The sequence below is a fragment of the Oncorhynchus tshawytscha genome, linkage group LG02 (assembly GCF_018296145.1).
Source record: "Oncorhynchus tshawytscha isolate Ot180627B linkage group LG02, Otsh_v2.0, whole genome shotgun sequence".
Lineage (NCBI taxonomy): Eukaryota > Metazoa > Chordata > Actinopteri > Salmoniformes > Salmonidae > Oncorhynchus > Oncorhynchus tshawytscha.
The window spans coordinates 64,309,247-64,329,993 of NC_056430.1; the positions used below are offsets into that span (position 1 = coordinate 64,309,247).

The 20,747-nt window shown below is 41.6% G+C and overlaps 1 protein-coding gene across 4 annotated transcripts in view; it reads left to right on the top strand.

The window, feature by feature from the left end:
* Positions 1–20,747, top strand: part of LOC112245787 (alpha-1,6-mannosylglycoprotein 6-beta-N-acetylglucosaminyltransferase B-like) — a 175,116-nt gene that overhangs the window by 135,980 nt on the left and 18,389 nt on the right. For 3 of the 4 annotated variants that reach the window (XM_042302539.1, XM_042302531.1, XM_042302522.1), the window contains exons 10-11: positions 10,412–10,545; positions 11,948–12,078. In XM_042302539.1, the coding sequence (XP_042158473.1) occupies positions 10,412–10,545; positions 11,948–12,078 (265 nt within the window). Of the gene's footprint in view, positions 1–10,411; positions 10,546–11,947; positions 12,079–12,458; positions 12,462–20,747 lie in introns of all 4 variants that reach the window. The other variant, XM_042302528.1, reaches the window with a different exon arrangement.

Sequence of the window (20,747 nt, forward strand, 5' to 3'; positions counted from 1 at the left end):
ATTTCTTTACTTACCTACACACACACACACACACACACACACACACACACACACACACACACACACACACACACACACACACACACCTTTTTTCCCGCACCATTGGTTAGAGGCTGTAAGTAAGCATTTCACTGTAAGGTTTACACCTGTCGTATTCGGCGCACGTGACAAATAAACTTTGTTATGATTTGACCTCACAAACTTACTCACCTCATAAACGGCTCCTGGGAGCACTGATCACAGTATTTACAAGCCCCTGTTAATTTTTCCCCCTTTTTGACCCAGATAGCATAATGTACACTGAGTGGACAAATCACCTTTCATAATTTTGAGTTGCACCCCCTTTTGCCCTCAGAACAGCCTCGATTCATTGGGGCATAGACTCCACAAGGTGTCTAACGCATTCTGCAGGGATGCTGGACCATGTTGGCTCCAATGCTTCTCAAATTTGTGTCAAGATGTCTGGATGTACTTTGGGTGGTGGACCATTCTTGATAAACATGTTGCAGTTCTTGACACACTCAAACAGGTGCGCCTGGCACCTACTACCATACCCCGTTCAAAGGCATTTAAATAATTGGTCTTACCCATTCACTTTCTGGATGGCACACATACACAATCCATGTCTCAATTGTCTCAAGGCTTAAAAATGATTCTTTAACCTGTCTCCTCCCCTTTACACTGATTGAAGGGGATTTAACAAGTGACATCAATATGGGATAATAGCTTTCACCTGGATCCACCTGGTCAGTCTACTGCAGGGGTTCTTACACTTTTTCAGCCTGGGACCCAAATTAGAAATGTTGTGTTTTCCTGGGACCCAAGCTTAGGAAAATATGCAACTATACGTAAATATTCGGTACATTTCATTGCCTTTATGCTTAAATAAATGTAATATAGACAAACAAATAACAATGAAATCCCCATAAATATCTTTTCATGTTTTTTCCCCCCATTATATATGTCTAAGTTGGAACTGTTGCTGTTAAAATACAATAAATACATTCATTCTGAACTCGAATAAACAGAGTGGTCACATCACACAGATGCTTAAATAACAGAACACACACACCTACAAACACACACACACACACACACACACACACACACACGTGCAACCCTAAGCAACAGTACAGATGAAAAATGATCAGGCCTACACTACATCTTACTGTAGAAAGTATTGTTGAAAGAAAGTCAAGGTTGGAACTGTTTCTGTTAAAATACAATACATATTTTTATTCTGAACTGGAATAAAGTGATTGATCACATCACACAGATGTAGCCCAGAAAACACACACAAACACACAGTCCTAATGAGAGGTTGTTTTCAACAAGCATGTCTATTCTGGATTCAGTTTTTCACAGTGCATTACTGAGGTCATGCTCAGCATTGACACTGTTTCTGTACTTGAGAACCCTGACTCACATAGGTATGTGGTGACAAACTGGATCAGAACATCTACTGCTTTCTCAGTCAGGCAGGAGACCACTTCCTGCTATAGATGAACAACCCAGAACTGTATGAGTGTTTGACTCGAAAAGCATCTTGTTTCAATCATTATTCCAGTTAAGAATAACAATTATTATTGTATTTTAACAGCAACACTTCCAACCTAGACTAGTTTTCAAAAATAATTTCTACAGTAGGATGTACAGTAGGCCTGCATTTTTCATCTTCATCTGTACTGTTACTTAGATTTGCACTATCAGTAGCTAGCCTGCTTTGGGGAATGTTAGCTATTAGCTGTGTACAAGGCCAGGGGATTGTTTGAAAGAGAAACGCACATCCACTACTATGAGTTAGGTAGTACTCCCTTATTACTGCTTATCGCCTGTTATAAAATGACAACAATGCCTTGCTAGCTGACTTCCACTGTCGAAGCACTGTTTCCTGTAGCATTCTGCCCTGTTCTGAAAGAACTCCCTGGGTTTACCGTCATGTTGTGGATGTTTGGTCAGCACGTGTCGTTTTATTAATTTGTTCGTGATGCGAGTCTCATTACTGAGCACTTCCCCACACAAAACACATTGTGGGCGCTCCTCGTTATTTCTCAAAGTTTGTGTGAAAGACACAAAGTCATCACTGTATTTGCGTTTCATGACGATTGAGCTCAGTCAGAACTTGTGGCTGGCATGAATCCATTTTATGACAGCTGTGAGTTGATGGTGAGTGGGAATAACAAGTGCTGCAGCGTGTGGGTCATGGAGTTATCTTCAAGACAACTGCAGAAAAAGATCCGGTAAACCGCAAAGCACACGGGCATCACCGTCTACCTCTCCCACTGGCGCAGCTGCCAAGCTGAGAGAGCACTGAACCGAGAGCGCAGTTGCCCAAATAAATTCCAGTAATTAATGAAATAATTATACATTTACATCGCGACCCACGTCACGACCCACGTCACGACCCACGTCACGACCCACGTCACGACCCATACTTTAAGAAACACTGGTCTACTATATGTCATGAAAAGAACAGGTGTTCCTAATGTTTTGTATGCTCAGTGTATTAGAAACGGAATATTTGTCTATATCAGTGGTTTGTGATGTAGAACACATATTTGTCTGTGTCAGTGGTTTGTGATGTAGGACACATATTTGGCTATATCAGTGGTTTGTGATGTAGAACACATATTTATCTATGTCAGTGGTTTGTGATGTAGGACACATATTTGGCTATATCAGTGGTTTGTGATGTAGAACACATATTTATCTATGTCAGTGGTTTGTGATGTAGGACACATATTTGGCTATATCAGTGGTTTGTGATGTAGAACACATATTTATCTATGTCAGTGGTTTGTGATGTAGGACACATATTTGGCTATATCAGTGGTTTGTGATGTAGAACACATATTTCTCTACATCAGTGGTTTGTGATGTAGAACACATATTTTCTATATCAGTGGTGTCACGATCGTCGTAGTGAGTAGACCAAGGCGCAGCGTGAATAGAGTTCCACATAATTTTAATATACTGAAACTCACCAAAAACAAAACAATAAATCGCAAACAAAACGTGAAGCTACTGTTGTGCACTCAGGCAACTAAATGTAGAGAAGATCCCGCAAATAACAACTGAGGAAATGGTTACCTAAATATGATCCCCAATCAGAGACAACGATAAACAGGTGCCTCTGATTGGGAACCATATCAGGCAACCATAGACATACATTTCATCTAGATGACCCACCCAAGTCACTATCACGCCCCAACCAACACAGAGAATAAACAGCTTACTATGGTCAGGGCGTGACAAGTAGTTTGTGATGTAGAACACATATTTATCTATATCAGTGGTTTGTGATGTAGAACACATATTTATCTATGTCAGTGGTTTGTGATGTAGAACACATATTTATCTATATCAGTGGTTTGTGATGTAGAACACATATTTATCTATGTCAGTGGTTTGTGATGTAGAACACATATTTATCTATGTCAGTGGTTTGTGATGTAGAACACATATTTATCTATGTCAGTAGTTTGTGATGTAGAACACATATTTATCTATGTCAGTGGTTTGTGATGTAGAACACATATTTATCTATGTCAGTGGTTTGTGATGTAAAACACATATTTATCTATGTCAGTCGTTTGTGATGTAGAACACATATTTATCTATGTCAGTGGTTTGTGATGTAGAACACATATTTATCTATGTCAGTGGTTTGTGAAGTAGAACACATATTTATCTATGTCAGTGGTTTGTGATGTAGAACACATATTTATCTATGTCAGTGGTTTGTGACGTAGAACACATATTTATCTATGTCAGTGGTTTGTGATGTAGACCACATATTTATCTATGTCAGTGGTTTGTGACGTAGAACACATATTTCTCTATATCAGTGGTTAGTGATGTAGAACACATGTATCTATATCAGTGGTTTGTGATGTAGAACACATGTATCTATATCAGTGGTTTGTGATGTAGAACACATGTATCTATATCAGTGGTTTGTGATGTAGAACACATATTTATCTATGTCAGTGGTTTGTGATGTAGAACACATGTATCTATATCAGTGGTTTGTGATGTAGAACATGTATCTATATCAGTGGTTTGTGATGTAGAACACATGTATCTATATCAGTGGTTTGTGATGTAGAACACATGTATCTATATCAGTGGTTTGTGATGTAGAACACATGTATCTATATCAGTGGTTTCTTGATGTAGAACACATATGTATCTATATCAGTGGTTTGTGATGTAGAACACATGTATCTATATCAGTGGTTTCTTGATGTAGAACACATATGTATCTATGTCAGTGGTTTGTGATGTAGAACACATGTATCTAGATCAGGGGTTTGTGATGTAGAACACAGATTTATCTATGTCAGTGGTTTAAACCTCAACGGGAACAGTGGTGGGTGACAGCCTCCTACCCTGTCGTTCCCTAGGGACCTTTTCCGCTACAAGCAGCAATTTAACCAAGATTAGTCCCCACTCTGATCCTCTGCTAGATATGCTACCAGATATTCCACCCAGTAACTCCAAAGCCATTTCCCTCCTTCTTTTCATCCCTTCATCCCTCCTTCCCTCCATCCCACCATCGCTTCACACCTCCAGGGTAATCTTATCTGTTGGCAGAAAAGGATACAGTTTTTGAGACAAGGGAGGGAAGGGAGGGAGGGAGGGAGGGAGGGAGGGAGGGGGAGGGAGGGAGGGAGGGAGGGAGAACTGAAAGTTACATCTCTCATCAATGTTTCATGACACCGCTCTCTGTGAAAGCGGCCCCCTTGACTTACAGCTGCTCAAAGAAGCGTGGCACTTTTTAAGACGCTCCCGTGCAGATGACATGTCGTCTTCAGACGCTCCCTTCAAGATATATCGCTGTCGATCTAATGCCCTGTGCTTATTCGCAGTCTTTCGGTGAAAAACGTACCAAAGTGTCACAGAAATACCTGCATCACCTTGTGCAGTATGATAAAGATATTATGCCTAAAGTGAAATGTGTATCAATCATGTTCACAAGCTTGAAAATAGCCAATTAGCATCACAACAATGCCTTGAATACCCACACAGTAAACACACACTAGACACCGCGTCTCCGAATATAGGCCCAGCGATCCTTGCTGTCGTGTTGACACAATAACAAAACAGTAATAACGTCAGAACAACGTTGCAAGACAATACCCAGTGATTACATGGTGTGAGTCACTGCAGTGTTAAACAGGGCCCACAGTGCAGGCTGTTGTCTTAATGCAGTGAATATTATTTACTTTGAAATGGAGCCACCGCTGCTGACAGGGACACTCTGCATACACTCTGTCAAGGGGGCCTTGGTGACCACTGGTCAGGAATACAGACGCGTTATGAGCTATACATGGAAATATAAGATTCTAACTTGCATTTGTTTCTGGAAAATATGTTATCAATATAGTGCAGCTCTGCTTTATGTGTTTACGTGAAAAACTGAAACGTATTCTAGCAGAACATTTCAGCCCTGTCTCAAACTGGGAGAACCCATGGGTCTATCCATCCACACGCGCACTCTGCTTGGTATTCCACGGTAACGGAATTACACTTTGACTCTGTTTTCCCCCCCACTTTAAGCCAAACAAAAACCATTGATTTCACAAAGCTTAACAAACTATACAACTATGCAGAAGGATTACTTTGAACAATTTCCACAGAAAATTAAACAAAAACTAATTGAGTGGTCAGAACTGTGCAGATCCAACCGTAACGGAATTGCAGTAAAATATCACTCAGGTTTTTATGTGCCCACATATTCCAAAAACAAAATATCTGCTCCGAATTAAGATTCAAGGATGTCAGCAGAAAAAAAGGGGGTGTCAGCTATGTCATGGTAACTTGAGTCAGCTATGTCATGGTAACTTGAGTCAGCTATGTCATGGTAACTTGAGTCAGCTATGTCATGGTAACTTGAGTTTGAAAAAATCTATTTTTGTTCTTGAAATAAGTAATTAAAGTGGATTTACACACGGTAACAGAATTACGGTAACAGAATTACATCATGGGTCCCTGATCTGTACTACACAGAAATGCATAATTATGGATATGAATATCATTCTCTGTTTAGACATCACAGCACAGCAGAGCATAGTAGATTACAGTACAATACAGTACAGTACAGCACAGCAAAGTAGAGTAGGGTAGAGTTCAGTACAGTGCAGTAGAATACAGTACAGTACAGTAGAGCAGAATATTGTTCAGTAGAGTACAGAACAATATACTGTACTCTACTCTACTGTTCTATACTCTACTTTTCTTTACTGTATTGTACTGTACTACTGTATTGAACAGTACTCTACTGTGCTCTACTCACTGTACTGTACTGTGCTAGCCAAACTTGTAAAATATATGTCTATGACAGGCTCAGATTTGGTCCAGTCCGATCCGTCCGTGGACATCAAATCCAGGGTGGCCTGACCAAATTTCATCTACTTTTCAACGTCCATGGACCTCCAGTGTAGGTTGGTGCTCAGCGGGTGAGGGTGCTGGTTCAAGTAAATGGAGGGAGAGGTGGCTCGTGGGTAGGTTGTTTCAACACTCTTTGTTTGACCTCCAGATGACAGAAAGACCAAGAAAGTTAACAGCTGAACATAACAGTATGCCAGTGGAAGGGAGAATAGTAGAAGGAAGACCCAACTGTGGTTTGTGACTATTATGATTTCCCATTGTAGCCAATTCAGTTGCAGTAATTCCATTATGTATTTTTGGGTAATTTTGGTAAACAGATTGAGTTTAATCACTTAATAATTAATAAACAAAATTCATATAGTTAAAATCACTATAACTAATTGGTGTATCTACCATTATGTGTTACTTCTGTGAACTCGCATTATCCTCCCTCCACATGAAGGAGAGAAATTAGAAAATGATCTTAAAGATATGTGGGTTGTTGGTAACGGTATTACAAGGCACAAGGCAATATTTCTTAAACGTGCAGAAGGTAAACAATATCTCCAAAACTAAATATACGTCTTGATATCAGTTGGCAGGGGTATTTACGTCAACATGTTTGTTTTGACATACAGTACAAGTCAAACGCTTGGACACACCTACTCATTCAAGGGGTTTTCTTTATTTTTTGCTGTTTTCTACATTGTAGAATAATAGTGAAGACGTCGAAACTATGAAATAACACAGTTGGAAGCTCAAACCAGATGGGATGGCGTATCTCTGCAGAATGTTGTGGTAGCCATGCTGGATAAGTGTGCCTTGAATTCTATATAACTCACCGGGAGTGTCACCAGCAAAGCACCCCCACACCATTACACCTCCTCCTCCATGCTTCACGGTGGGAACCACAAATGCGAAGATCATCCGTTCACCTACTCTGCATCTCACATTTTTGGTTGGAACCAAAAATATCAAATTTGGACTCAACAGACCAAAGGACAGATTTCCACCGGTCTAATGTCCATTGCTTGTGTTTCTTGGCCCAAGAAAGTATCTTCTTCTTATTGGTGTCCTGAAGTAGTGGTTTCTTTGCAGCAATTCAACCATGAAGGCCTGATTCACTCAGTCTCCTCTGAACAGTTGATGTTGAAATGTGTCTGTTACTTGAACTCTGTGAATCATTTATTTGGGCTGCAATCTGAGGTGCAGTTATTATAATGAACTTACCCTGTCCAGCAGAGCTAACTCTGGGTCTTCCTTTCCTGTGGAGGTCCTCATGAGAGCCAGTTTCATCATAGCGCTTGATGGTTTTTGCGACTGCAATTGAAGAAACTTTGAAAGTTGTTGAAATGTTCCAGATTGACTGACCTTCATGTCCTAAAGTAATGATGGATTGTAATTTCTCTTGGCTTATTTGAGCTGTTCTTACCATAATATGGATTTAGTCTTTTACCAAATAGGGCACTCTTCTGTATAACTCCCTACCTTGTCACAACACAACTGATTGGCTCAAACGCATAAAGAAGGAAAGAAATGCCACACGTTAACTTTTTACATGGCACACCTGTTAATTGAAATGCGCTCCAGGTGACTACCTCTTGAATCTGGTTGAGAGAATGCCAAGAGTGTGCAAAGCTGTCATCAAGGCAAAGGGATGGCGACATTGAAGAATCTCAAATATAACATATATTTTGATTTGTTCCCTTTTTTTTGGTTTCTACATGATTCCATATGTGTTTGTCACAGTTCCCCCTGGAACTTTCATTGTGCACACCTGGCCCCTATTCCCACTGATTGTATTTTAATATATGTGCCCTTTGTTCACCATGGTGGTGTCTATTATTGTTGACAATGTCCGTTGATGCGTGTGAGTACCTGTGCTGTGTGTTTTGGGCTTTCATGCCCGTGTTTTTTTATTTGACCTTTATTTAACCAGGTAGGGTAGTTGAGAACAAGTTCTCATTTGCAACTGTGACCTGGCCAAGATAAAGCATAGCAGTGTGAACAGACAACACAGAGTTACACATGGAGTAAACAATTAACAAGTCAATAACACAGTAGAAAAAAGAGAGTCTATATACATTGTGTGCAAAAGGCATGAGGAGGTAGGCGAATAATTACAATTTTGCAGATTAACACTGGAGTGATAAATGATCAGGTGGTCATGTACAGGTAGAGATATTGGTGTGCAAAAGAGCAGAGAAGTAAATAAATAAAAACAGTATGGGGATGAGGTAGGTAAAAATGGGTGGGCTATTTACCGATAGACTATGTACAGCTGCAGCGATCAGTTAGCTGCTCAGATAGCAGATGTTTGAAGTTGGTGAGGGAGATAAAAGTCTCCAACTTCAGCGATTTTTGCAATTCATTCCAGTCACAGGCAGCAGAGAACTGGAACGAAAGGCAGCCAAATGAGGTGTTGGCTATAGGGATGATCAGTGAGATACACCTGCTGGAGCGCATGCTACGGGTGGGTGTTGCCATCGTGACCAGTGAACTGAGATAAGGCGGAGCTTTAAAAGCATGGACTTGTAGATGACCTGGAGCCAGTGGGTCTGGCGACGAATATGTAGCGAGGGCCAGCCGACTAGAGCATACAGGTCGCAGTGGTGGGTGGTATAAGGTGCTTTAGTGACTAAACGGATGGCACTGTGATAAACTGCATCCAGTTTGCTGAGTAGAGTGTTGGAAGCTATTTTGTAGATGACATCGCCGAAGTCAAGGATCGGTAGGATAGTCAGTTTTACTAGGGTAAGTTTGGCGACGTGAGTGAAGGAGGCTTTGTTGCGGAATAGAAAGCCTACTCTAGATTTGATTTTCGATTGGAGATGTTTGATATGAGTCTCACATGTTGGTGCGCGTGGGTTCTTTTCGATGGAAATGCCCTGGGCTCTCACAGGTCTTCAGCTCTTCTACTAATCGCCCCTGAGCTCAGTCAGTGGCAGCATTTAACACTCACTAGACTGCAAAGCCCAGGCTAGAACATTTAGGGCTTTAGCGTATAGTATGTGTGTCGGGAATTGGTGAGTTTACCATGCTTCTTGATTCCAAGAGATAGTTTGCTGTTCACGACGCAAATAATTCACTTCCAAGTATACACTATTACCCGATTTCTCAGTATTCCCCATAGCCATTGCTTTACCATGCTGCTTTTAGTTCAATTACCTGCCCTTACATTTCTGAGAGGGTGAACTGGGTTTTAATTCTGCTTATTTTACTTGGTTTTCCATTTCCACTCCCAAACAACACTTGGTAGCTTTTTCGAACAACAAAAATGATTGATGCTTCTCTCTTATCAACCGAGGCACAGCTATAGCTATTAACTTCTACTGAACAACTGTTCCATAGTGAGCTTTTGGCTCCGTAGTGTTGATAGTCTGTTCAGGATTGTGTGTCTTTAAGACCGGTATTGATGGTATTTAACCTTTGTCGCTTTTTCTGTGTTCTCTCCTAACAGACACATAGACAGTGCTTGTCAAACAGACAGAGCCTCTTACACAGGCGTATGCACACAGATGCACACACATGGACAGGGTACACAGCTTGTCAAACAGACACACACACACACACACTGCATATCGAACAGACAAATATACACACACTTTTTGAATGAGTGAATGACGTGCGGAACAGTGGATGAAAGGAAAGGCCGATTAACCAGCTCCACGTCCGTCTTCTATCTCAGTCTCTCCACTTGTGATTACGGCCTTTGAGAAAACACAAAGGCTTCGGGGGGAAAAGAGCGGTGGTGATGCATTGTGGCCATTATTGAAATGATAAATGCGGTCTAAAAATCAATTGTGACATGTCATTTCTTTAATTACTTACATTCATGCAAAACATTCATGTCAAAAACAAGCATTCAGAAGTCGGGCTTCGTCTGTTTCGACAAGTTCTATCAGTTTTCAGCATGTTCAGAAATACACATGATATTTAAATTCATCTCAAATGTTATACCAGTACCCACTTTTGACAGGAAATGTCATTTGTGTAAATTTCTCTGTGGTGTCGTGTTAAAATGTGCTCCTCATTTCAGGTGCCACATCCGTGTGATTGACACCTTCGGGACAGAGCCGGCCTACAACCATGAGGACTACGCCACCCTGCACGGCTACAGGACCAACTGGGGCTACTGGAACCTCAACTCCAGACAGTACATGACCATGTTCCGTAAGTATACATCAATATGGATTGTCACTCATTAGTATTACAACACAATGGATGGTTGCAGAGACTATGATTAAATGCCCAATCTGTAAGATTTCCTGGTCTCAGATTGTTGATTCAGTCTACCGCTGTATTGGACGCAAATGTCGTCATTATACTATAGCGATTCCGGGGGAGGGGTGCCAGGGTCCAAGGCAAAGCACGACCCATGAAACTTTCACCAGATGTTAGGTGTTTTGGGAAGAAAGCTACAGTTAGGACCTGAATAGAGCCATGTGCTTGTTGGGGGCTCAATTATTATTTGCTGTTGGAAAATGGCATATTATAAAGGTTAGTTTACTATTATTGGATGTCAAGTCCCATACTACTTATGGGAGAGTTAGGAAGGAGGAAGAGTTAGGAGGCCACAGTGATGGGAGAGTTGGGATGCCACAATGATGGGAGAGTTGGGAAGCCACAGTGATGGGAGAGTTGGGAGGCCACGATGATGGGAGAGTTGGGAGGCCACGGTGATGGGAGAGTTGGGAAGCCACAGTGATGGGAGAGTTGGGATGCCACAGTGATGGGAGAGTTGGGATGCCACAGTGGGACACAGTAGGATTCCACCATCAAAGAGCCCGGGCCTTCACTATCTGACTGGCTCAGCTTTTCATAGCGTGTCATTGAGCTAACTGAGCACTTGACTTTACCCACCCTCTCCCACTCCATCCTCCACAGTACCACTTAGCATCGCTATATATTCTGCACCAGCAGTACAGAGGATCACTCATTTGCTGCTGAGAATTTTCCAGCAGCGATGGAAATGCAAACATGTAGTGTATTCAAGATTTTAAAAGGCTTCTAAAGTTTGTAATTTCCATTTAAAATGTCAGACTTGATTTAGCCTAATGAAAAATGTATCAACCCATACAAAAACAATGTCCATTAATTATAATCCACATAATATTTCACATTTCCTGTTGTTGCAGGATTGTTTTCCTTCTGTAACAAACTGGCTCAAATTAAGATCTATACCTATCCACCTGGCTATAATGCACCCACAATACAAGCCAAAACACTCAACATTGTAATGCTATGGATACCTGCAGAATCCACCTAGGTTTAACACACCACTTAACATTGTAATGCCAGTACTTTAGCATACAGACAGCTTTTAGAATAGCCACACTTACAATACCTTTTTTGAATTAGCATATTAGAATCAGACTGAGGCACAGGCCATATCAATAACAGTAGCACCTCTTTACATTTCACTGAGGATATTGTTAAGCTCAAGTTCAAATGGTCTATACCTGTCTGTTTACTGTCTCTTCTGTATCTGTCTCACTCTTATCCCCTGTCACTCTCCCTTCCCCTCACTCTCCCCTTTCCCTCCTCCCTCCCTCTCTCACTCTCCTCTCCTCAGCCCACACTCCGGACAACTCGTTCATGGGCTTTGTGTCTGAGGAGCTGAACGACACGGAGAAGAGGAGCATCATGCAGAACAAGGTCAACAACATGGCTGTGGTTTACGGCAAGGAGGCCAGCATGTGGAAGGTAGGCATAACACACACACACACACACCCACACACACACAGTCCACTCACAGTGAAACATGGGTTCAAATAATATGTATTATTTCAAATACCTGAGCTGTACTTGATTTAGCTTGCCCGATAAAATGGGAAAGTCCCAAAAGTGCAAACCCCACCCACCAGGCAGGCTCAAACATTTAACGTACTTGAAAAATGTCCAATACTATTTCAACCCAGGTCTGGGTGCAGAGAAATAATTATCCCACTCACATAGAAAGTTACACGTAGTCGGGCAAAGTGCTTGGGGATCAAATCTTTTTAGATTTTTGTAGAATCATAAAAATCCCCTTCCCGAATAAAGCATATCTGATCTTTAATCTAGAGCTGCTTTATGTTATCCAGCTCGTACTCTAAATTGCACCCTTAATATCCCGGTGCTCTTAGAATGAATACTTAGGCATTTGGATTGATATGGATTTGACGTTTAAAAACATATAGATGAGCTGGTTAAAAAGCTACGATTTAAAGTTGGCTTTTTCTACAGGAACAGATTGTGCCTTTCTCTAAGCAGTAGAAAGTAGATTAATAAGTCAACCTTTTTACCTGTTTTTGATTATGATGATATTGTTTATCAAAGAGCAGCTGCTACTACTCTTAAACCTTTGGATGCCGTCTACAATAGTGCCCTTCGTTTTGTTACAGGTGACAGTTTTGATACTCATAACTGTATCCTGTATCAAAAGGTTGGCTGGACTTCGCTAAAGACCCATAGATCTCCACATTACTCTCTTTTTCTTTCCAATGTCATACTTCATAAACGTTCATCTTATCTGATCTGGCCTAATCTGTTCACAGGATTGGTTAACTCTTGAGGTTCCTAGGGTCTCCACCGAGCTAGCTCAATCTGCTTTTAGTTTTTAAGGCACTGTATTGCTGGAACAACATTCGAAAAATGTTTCATCTTGATGTTCTGGTGCCGTTCGGGCAATTTAAAGTATTTCACCTTTATTTAACCAGGTAGGCTAGTTAAGTTCTCATTTGCAACTGTGAATCTGTGATTTGTGATGTTTTATTTGTGCTTTGCATGACTGAGTTGTTGTATTTTAATGTGTGCATACAGTATACAGCATATATTCTGAACAAAATATCAACACAACATGTAAAGTGTTGGTCCCATGTATTATGAGCTGAAATAAAATATCCCAGAAATGTTCCATATGCACAAATGTTCCTAGCCGTGCCCTCAGAGCATGCGCAGACCAGCTGGCTGGTGTGTTTACGGACATATTCAATCAATCCCTATCCCAGTCTGCTGTTCCCGCATGCTTTAAGAAGGCCACAATTGTTCCTGTTCCCAAGAAAGCTAAGGTAACTGAGCTAAACGACCATCGCCCCGTAGCACTCACTTCCGTCATCACGAAGTGCTTTGAGAGACTAGTCAAGGATCATATCACCTCCACCCTACCTGACACCCTAGACTCACTCCAATTTGCTTACCGCCCCAATAGGTCCACAGATGACGCAATCTCAATCACACTGCACACTGCCCTAACCCATCTGGACAAAAGGAATACCTATGTAAGAATGCTGTTCATCGACTACAGCTCAGCATTCAACACCAAACTCCAAACTCATCATTAACTCGGCCTGTGCAGCTGGGTCCTGGACTTTCTGGCGGGATGCCCCCAGGTGGTGAGGGTAGGAAACAACATCTCCACCCCGCTGATCCTCAACACTGGGGCCCCACAAGGGTGCGTTCTCAGCCCTCTACAGTACTCCCTGTTCACCCATGACTGCGTGGCCATGCACGCCTCCTACTCAATCATCAAGTTTGCAGATGACACTACAGTGGTAGGCTTGATTACCAACAACGACGAGACGGCCTACAGGGAGGAGGTGAGGGCCCTCGGAGTGTGGTGTCAGGAAAATAACCTCACATTCAATGTCAATAAAACAAAGGAGATGATCATGGACTTCAGGAAACAGCAGAGGGAGCACCCCCCCTAGCCACATTGTCAGGACAGTAGTGGAGAAGGTGGAAAATTTTAAGTTCCTCTGCGTACACATCACTGACAAACTGAAATGGTCCACCCACACAGACAGCGTGGTGAAGAAGGCGCAATAGCGTTTTTGTTTTTGGCTTGTCACCAAAAACACTCAAACTTTTACAGATGCACAATCGAGAGCATCCTGTCGGGCTGTATCACCACCTGGTACGGCAACTGCTCTGCCCACAACCGTAAGGCTCTCCAGAGGGTAGTGCGGTCTGCCCAACGCATCACAGGGGGGAAAATACCTGCCCTCCAGGACACCTACACCATCCGATGTCACAGGAAGGCCATAAAGATCATCAAGGACAAAAACCACCCGAGCAACTGCCTGTTCACTCAGCTATCATCCAGAAGACGAGGTCAGGTACAGGTGCATCAAAGCTGGGACTGAGAGACTGAAAAACAGCTTCAATCTCCAGGCCATCAGACTGCTAAACAGCCATCACTAATATTGAGTGGCTGCTGCCAACATACTGACTCAAATCTCTAGCCACTTAATAATTAAGAATTGGATGTAATAAATGTATCACTAGTCACTTTAAACAATGCCACTTTATATAATGTTTAAATACCCCACATTACTCATCTCATATGTATATACTGTACTCTATACCATCTACTGCATCTTGCCTATGCCGTTCGGCCATCACTCATCCATATATTTATATGTACATATTCTTATCCATTCCTTTACACTTGTAGTTGTTGGGAAATTAGTTGTAAGGTAGTTGTTGGGAAATTGTTAGATTACTTGTGAGATATTACTGCATGGTCGGGAACTAGAAGCACAAGCACTTCGCTACACTCGCATTAACATCTGCTAACCATGTGTACGTGACCAATCAAATTTGATTTGATTTGAAGAAGAAAAAAAGCTTATTTCTCTCACATGTTGTGCACAAATTTGTTTACATCCCCGTTAGTGAGCATTTCTCCTTTGCCAAGATTATCCATTCACCTGACAGGTGTGTCACTCTTGGCATTCTCTCAACCAGCTTCACCTGGAATGCTTTTCCAACAGTCTTGAAGGAGTTCCCACATATGTTGAGTACTTGTTGGCTGCTTTTCCTTCACTCTGCAGTCCAACTCATCCCAAACCATCTCAATTTGGTTGAGGTCAGGTGATTGTGGAGGCCAGGTCATCTGATGCAGCACTCCATCACTCTCCATCTTGGTCAAATAGCCCTTACACAGCCAGGAGGTGTGTTGGGTCATTGTCCTGTTGAAAACAAATGATAGTCCCACTAAGCGCAAACCAGATGGGATGGCGTATCACTGCAGAATGCTGTGATAGCCACGCTGGTTAAGTGTGTCTTGAATTCTAAATGTATCACAGACAGTGTCACCATCAAAGCACCTCCAAACCATCTCACCTCCTCCTCCATGCTTCACGGTGGGAACCACACATATGGAGATCATCCATTCACCTTCTCTGCATCTCAAAGACATAACAGTTGAAACCAAAAATCTCAAATTTGGACTCATCAGACCAAAGGACAGACTTCCACAAGTCTAATGTCCATTACTTGTGTTTCTTGGCCCAAGTATGTCTCTTCTTCTTATTGGTGTCCTTATGAAGTGGTTTCTTTGCAGCAACTCAACCATGAAGGCCTGATGGGTCTGTCAGCATGACAATGATCCCAAACACACCGCGCGGGCAACAAAGGAGTTGATTCGCAAGAAGCATTTCAAGGACCTGGAGTGGCCTAGCCAGTCTCCAGATCTCAACCCCATAGAAAATCTTTAGAGGGAGTTGAAAGTCCGTGTTGCCCAGCAACAGCCCCAAAACATCACTGCTCTAGAGGAGATCTGCATGGAGGAATGGGCCAAAATACCAGCAGCAGTGTGTGTAAACCTTGTGAAGACTTACAGAAAACATTTGACCTCTGTCATTGCCAACAAAGGGTATATAACAAAGTATTGAGACAAACTTTTGTTATTGACCAAATACTTATTTTCCACCATAATTTGCAAATAAATTCATTAAAAATCCTACAATGTGATTTTCTTGATTTTTTTCTCTAATTTTGTCTGTCATAGTTGAAGTGTACCTATGATGAAAATTACAGGCCTCTCTCATCTTTAAGTGGGAGAACTTGCACAATTGGTGGCTGACTAAATACTTTTTTGCCCCACTGTATATAAAGTTGAAGTCAGAAGTTTACATTCACCTTAGTGAAAAACAGTTAAACTCAGTTTTTCACAATTCCTGACATTTAATCCTAGCAAAAATCCCTGTCTTAGGTCAGTTAGGATCACCACTGTCACGTTTGTCATATTGATGAGACCAAGGCGCAGCGTGATACGCATACATTCTTCCTTTTAACGAAGGAAAAACACTAAACAAAACAAATGTGAAGCTATATCACACGAGTGCTGACAGGCAACTACACATAGACAATAACTCAACAAAACCAAATGGAAAATGGCAACCTAAATAGGATCCCCAATCAGAGACAACGATAAACAGCTAAATTTGATTGGGAACCAATTCAGGCCACCATAGACCTACATTTACCTAGACAATCCCAAAATCCCATAGATATACAAAAAAAACCTAGACAAGCCAAAAACTCACATACCTCGTCCCACTCTGACCTAACCAAAATAATGAAGAAAACACAGATATCTAAGGTCAGGGCGTGACAACCACTTTATTTTAAGAATGTGAAATGTATAGTAATAGTAGAGAGAATGATTTATTTCAGCTTTTATTCCTTTCATCACATTCCCAGTGGGTCAGAAGTTCACATACACTCAATTAGTACTTTGTAGCATTGCCTTTAAACTGTTTAACTTGGGTCAAATGTTTCGGGTAGCCTTCCACAAGCTTCCCACAATAAGTTGGGTGAATTTTGGCCCATTCATCCTGACAAAGCTGGTGTAACTGAGTCAGGTTTGTAGGCTCGCACACGCTTTTTCAGTTCTGCCCGCACATTTTCTATAGGATTGAGGTCAGGGCTTTGTGATGGCCACTCCAATACCTTGACTTTGTTGTCCTTAAACCATTTTGCCACAACTTTGGAAGTATGCTTGGGGTCATTGTCCAATGGGAAGACCGATATGCGAACAAGCTTGAACTTCCTGACTGATGTTTTGAGATGATGCTTCACTATATCCACATACCTTTCCTCCCTCATGATGCCATCTATTTTGTGGAGTCCCTCCTGCAACAAAGCACCCCCACAACATGATGCTGCCACCCCCGTGCTTCACGGTTGGGATGGTGTTCTTCGGCTTGCAAGCCTCCCCCTTTTTCCTCCAAACATGACGATATTTATTATTGCCAAACAATTCTATTTCTGGTCTGTTTCATCAGACCAGAGGACATTTCTCCAAAAAGTATGATCTTTGTCCCCATGTGCAGTTGCAAAGCGGTTTTGGAGCCTTGGCTTCTTCCTTGCTGAGCGGCCTTTCAGGTTATGTCAATATAGGACTCGTTTGTGGATATAGATACTTTTGTACCAGCATCGTCCAGCATCTTCACAAGGTCCTTTGCTGTAGTTCTGGGATTGATTTGCACTTTTCGCACCAAAGTACGTTCATCTCTAGGAGACAGAACACGTCTCCTTCCTGAGCGGTATGACGGCTGCGTGGTCCCATGGTGTTTATACTTGCGTACTATTGTTTGTACAGATGAATGTGGTACCTTCAGGCGTTTGGAAATTGCTCCCAAGGATGAACCAGACCTGTGGAGGTCTACAATTTTTTTTCTAAGGTCTTGGCTGATTTCGTTTGATTTTCCCATGATGTCAAGCAAAGAGCCACTGAGTTTGAAGGTAGGCCTTGAAATACATCCACAGGTACACCTGCAATTGACTCGAATAATGTAGATGTCCTAACCGACTTGACAAAACTATAGTTGGTTAACAAGAAATCACGCCCTAACCTTAGAGATCCTTTAAATCCTCTATTTGGTAGGTCAGGGTGTGACTAAGGTGGGAAATCTATGTTTATATTTCTTTGTTGGCCTAGTATGGTTCCCAATCAGAGGCAGCTGTCTATCGTTGTCTCTGATTGGGGGTCATACATAGGCAGCCCTTTTTCCCACTTTCTGTTGTGGGATCTTGTCTTTGTGTGTTGCATGTGGTGCACTCCTAGCTTTACTTTCAGTGAGTTGTTGATTGGTTTTTGGTGGAACATTTAAAATTAAAGAAAATGTACACCTACCACGCTGCACCTTGGTCTTCATTTAACAACGGACATTACATGGAGTGGTAGAAAAATGAGTTTTAATGACTCCAACCTAAGTGTATGTAAACTTCCGACTTCAAGTGTATGTGTGTGTGTATATTATATTGAGCAAAAATATAAACGCAACAATTTCAACGATTTTACTGATTTACAGTTCGTATGAGGAAAGCAGTCAATTTAATTATATGTACAGTGCCTTGCGAAAGTATTCGGCCCCCTTGAACTTTGCGACCTTTTGCCACATTTCAGGCTTCAAACATAAAGATATAAAACTGTATTTTTTTGTGAAGAATCAACAACAAGTGGGACACAATCATGAAGTGGAACGACATTTATTGGATATTTCAAACTTTTTTAACAAATCAAAAACTGAAAAATTGGGTGTGCAAAATTATTCAGCCCCCTTAAGTTAATACTTTGTAGCGCCACCTTTTGCTGCGATTACAGCTATAAGTCGCTTGGGGTATGTCTCTATCAGTTTTGCACATCGAGAGACTGCAATTTTTTCCCATTCCTCCTTGCAAAACAGCTCGAGCTCAGTGAGATTGGATGGAGAGCATTTGTGAACAGCAGTTTTCAGTTCTTTCCACAGATTCTCGATTGGATTCAGGTCTGGACTTTGACTTGGCCATTCTAACACCTGGATATGTTTATTTTTGAACCATTCCATTGTAGATTTTGCTTTATGTTTTGGATCATTGTCTTGTTGGAAGACAAATCTCCGTCCCAGTCTCAGGTCTTTTGCAGACTCCATCAGGTTTTCTTCCAGAATGGTCCTGTATTTGGCTCCATCCATCTTCCCATCAATTTTAACCATCTTCCCTGTCCCTGCTGAAGAAAATCAGGCCCAAACCATGATGCTGCCACCACCATGTTTGACAGTGGGGATGGTGTGTTCAGGGTGATGAGCTGTGTTGCTTTTATGCCAAACATAACGTTTTGCATTGTTGCCAAAAAGTTCAATTTTGGTTTCATCTGACCAGAGCACCTTCTTCCACATGTTTGGTGTGTCTCCCAGGTGGCTTGTGGCAAACTTTAAACTACACTTTTTATGGATATCTTTAAGAAATGGCTTTCTTCTTGCCACTCTTCCATAAAGGCCAGATTTGTGCAATATACGACTGATTGTTGTCCTATGGACAGAGTCTCCCACCTCAGCTGTAGATCTCTGCAGTTCATCCAGAGTGATCATGGGCCTCTTGGCTGCATCTCTGATCAGTCTTCTCCTTGTATGAGCTGAAAGTTTAGAGGGACGGCCAGGTCTTGGTAGATTTGCAGTGGTCTGATACTCCTTCCATTTCAATATTATCGCTTGCACAGTGCTCCTTGGGATGTTTAAAGCTTGGGAAATCTTTTTGTATCCAAATCCGGCTTTAAACTTCTTCACAACAGTATCTCGGACCTGCCTGGTGTGTTCCTTGTTCTTCATGATGCTCTCTGCGCTTTTAACGGACCTCTGAAACTATCACAGTGCAGGTGCATTTATACGGAGACTTGATTACACACAGGTGGATTGTATTTATCATCATTAGTCATTTAGGTCAACATTGGATCATTCAGAGATCCTCACTGAACTTCTGGAGAGAGTTTGCTGCACTGAAAGTAAAGGGGCTGAATAATTTTGCACGCCCAATTTTTCAATTTTTGATTTGTTAAAAAAGTTTGAAATATCCAATAAATGTCGTTCCACTTCATGATTGTGTCCCACTTGTTGTTGATTCTTCACAAAAAAATACAGTTTTATATCTTTATGTTTGAAGCCTGAAATGTGGCAAAAGGTCGCAAAGTTCAAGGGGGCCGAATACTTTCGCAAGGCACTGTACATACAGTGCATACGGAAAGTATTCAGACCACTTGACTCTTTCCACATTTTGTTACGTTACAGCCTTGTTCTAAAATGGATTACATTGTTGTTTACCCCTCATCAATCTACACACAATACCCCATAATGATAAAGCAAAAACAGGTTTTTAGACAGACTGGCCAATAGATACATGGAGACTCACAGACAGACTCAATATGGATGAGAAGCAGTACCCTGTTAAATCAGCTCATTTCCATTTGCTACGGTCAAGAACAAGAGGTTAAATCAATATAAACTACTAGATGGGTTACAATCTCGTCCACATTCACATCCTCATCCATGCTATGTTACCACAACCCTACAAACACACACACACACTTCTCACTCCCCCGGTGTACACTACAGAGATGTAACCAATTAGAACAGAGCTGTTAACTGCAGAACAGATAAAACGATTGACATGCCATGTATCTACCATCTATAGAAGATATTACATTTGGCACACAGAGCCGCATGTGGATACATTTAACGGAATCATACAACTTTCATTTGCAGCCAAATTTCCTTTCAAAAGCAGCCTGGTTGCTCACAGTGGATATTCGATGAGGGACTCGACCTGGATTTTGTTTAAAGACGTGGATT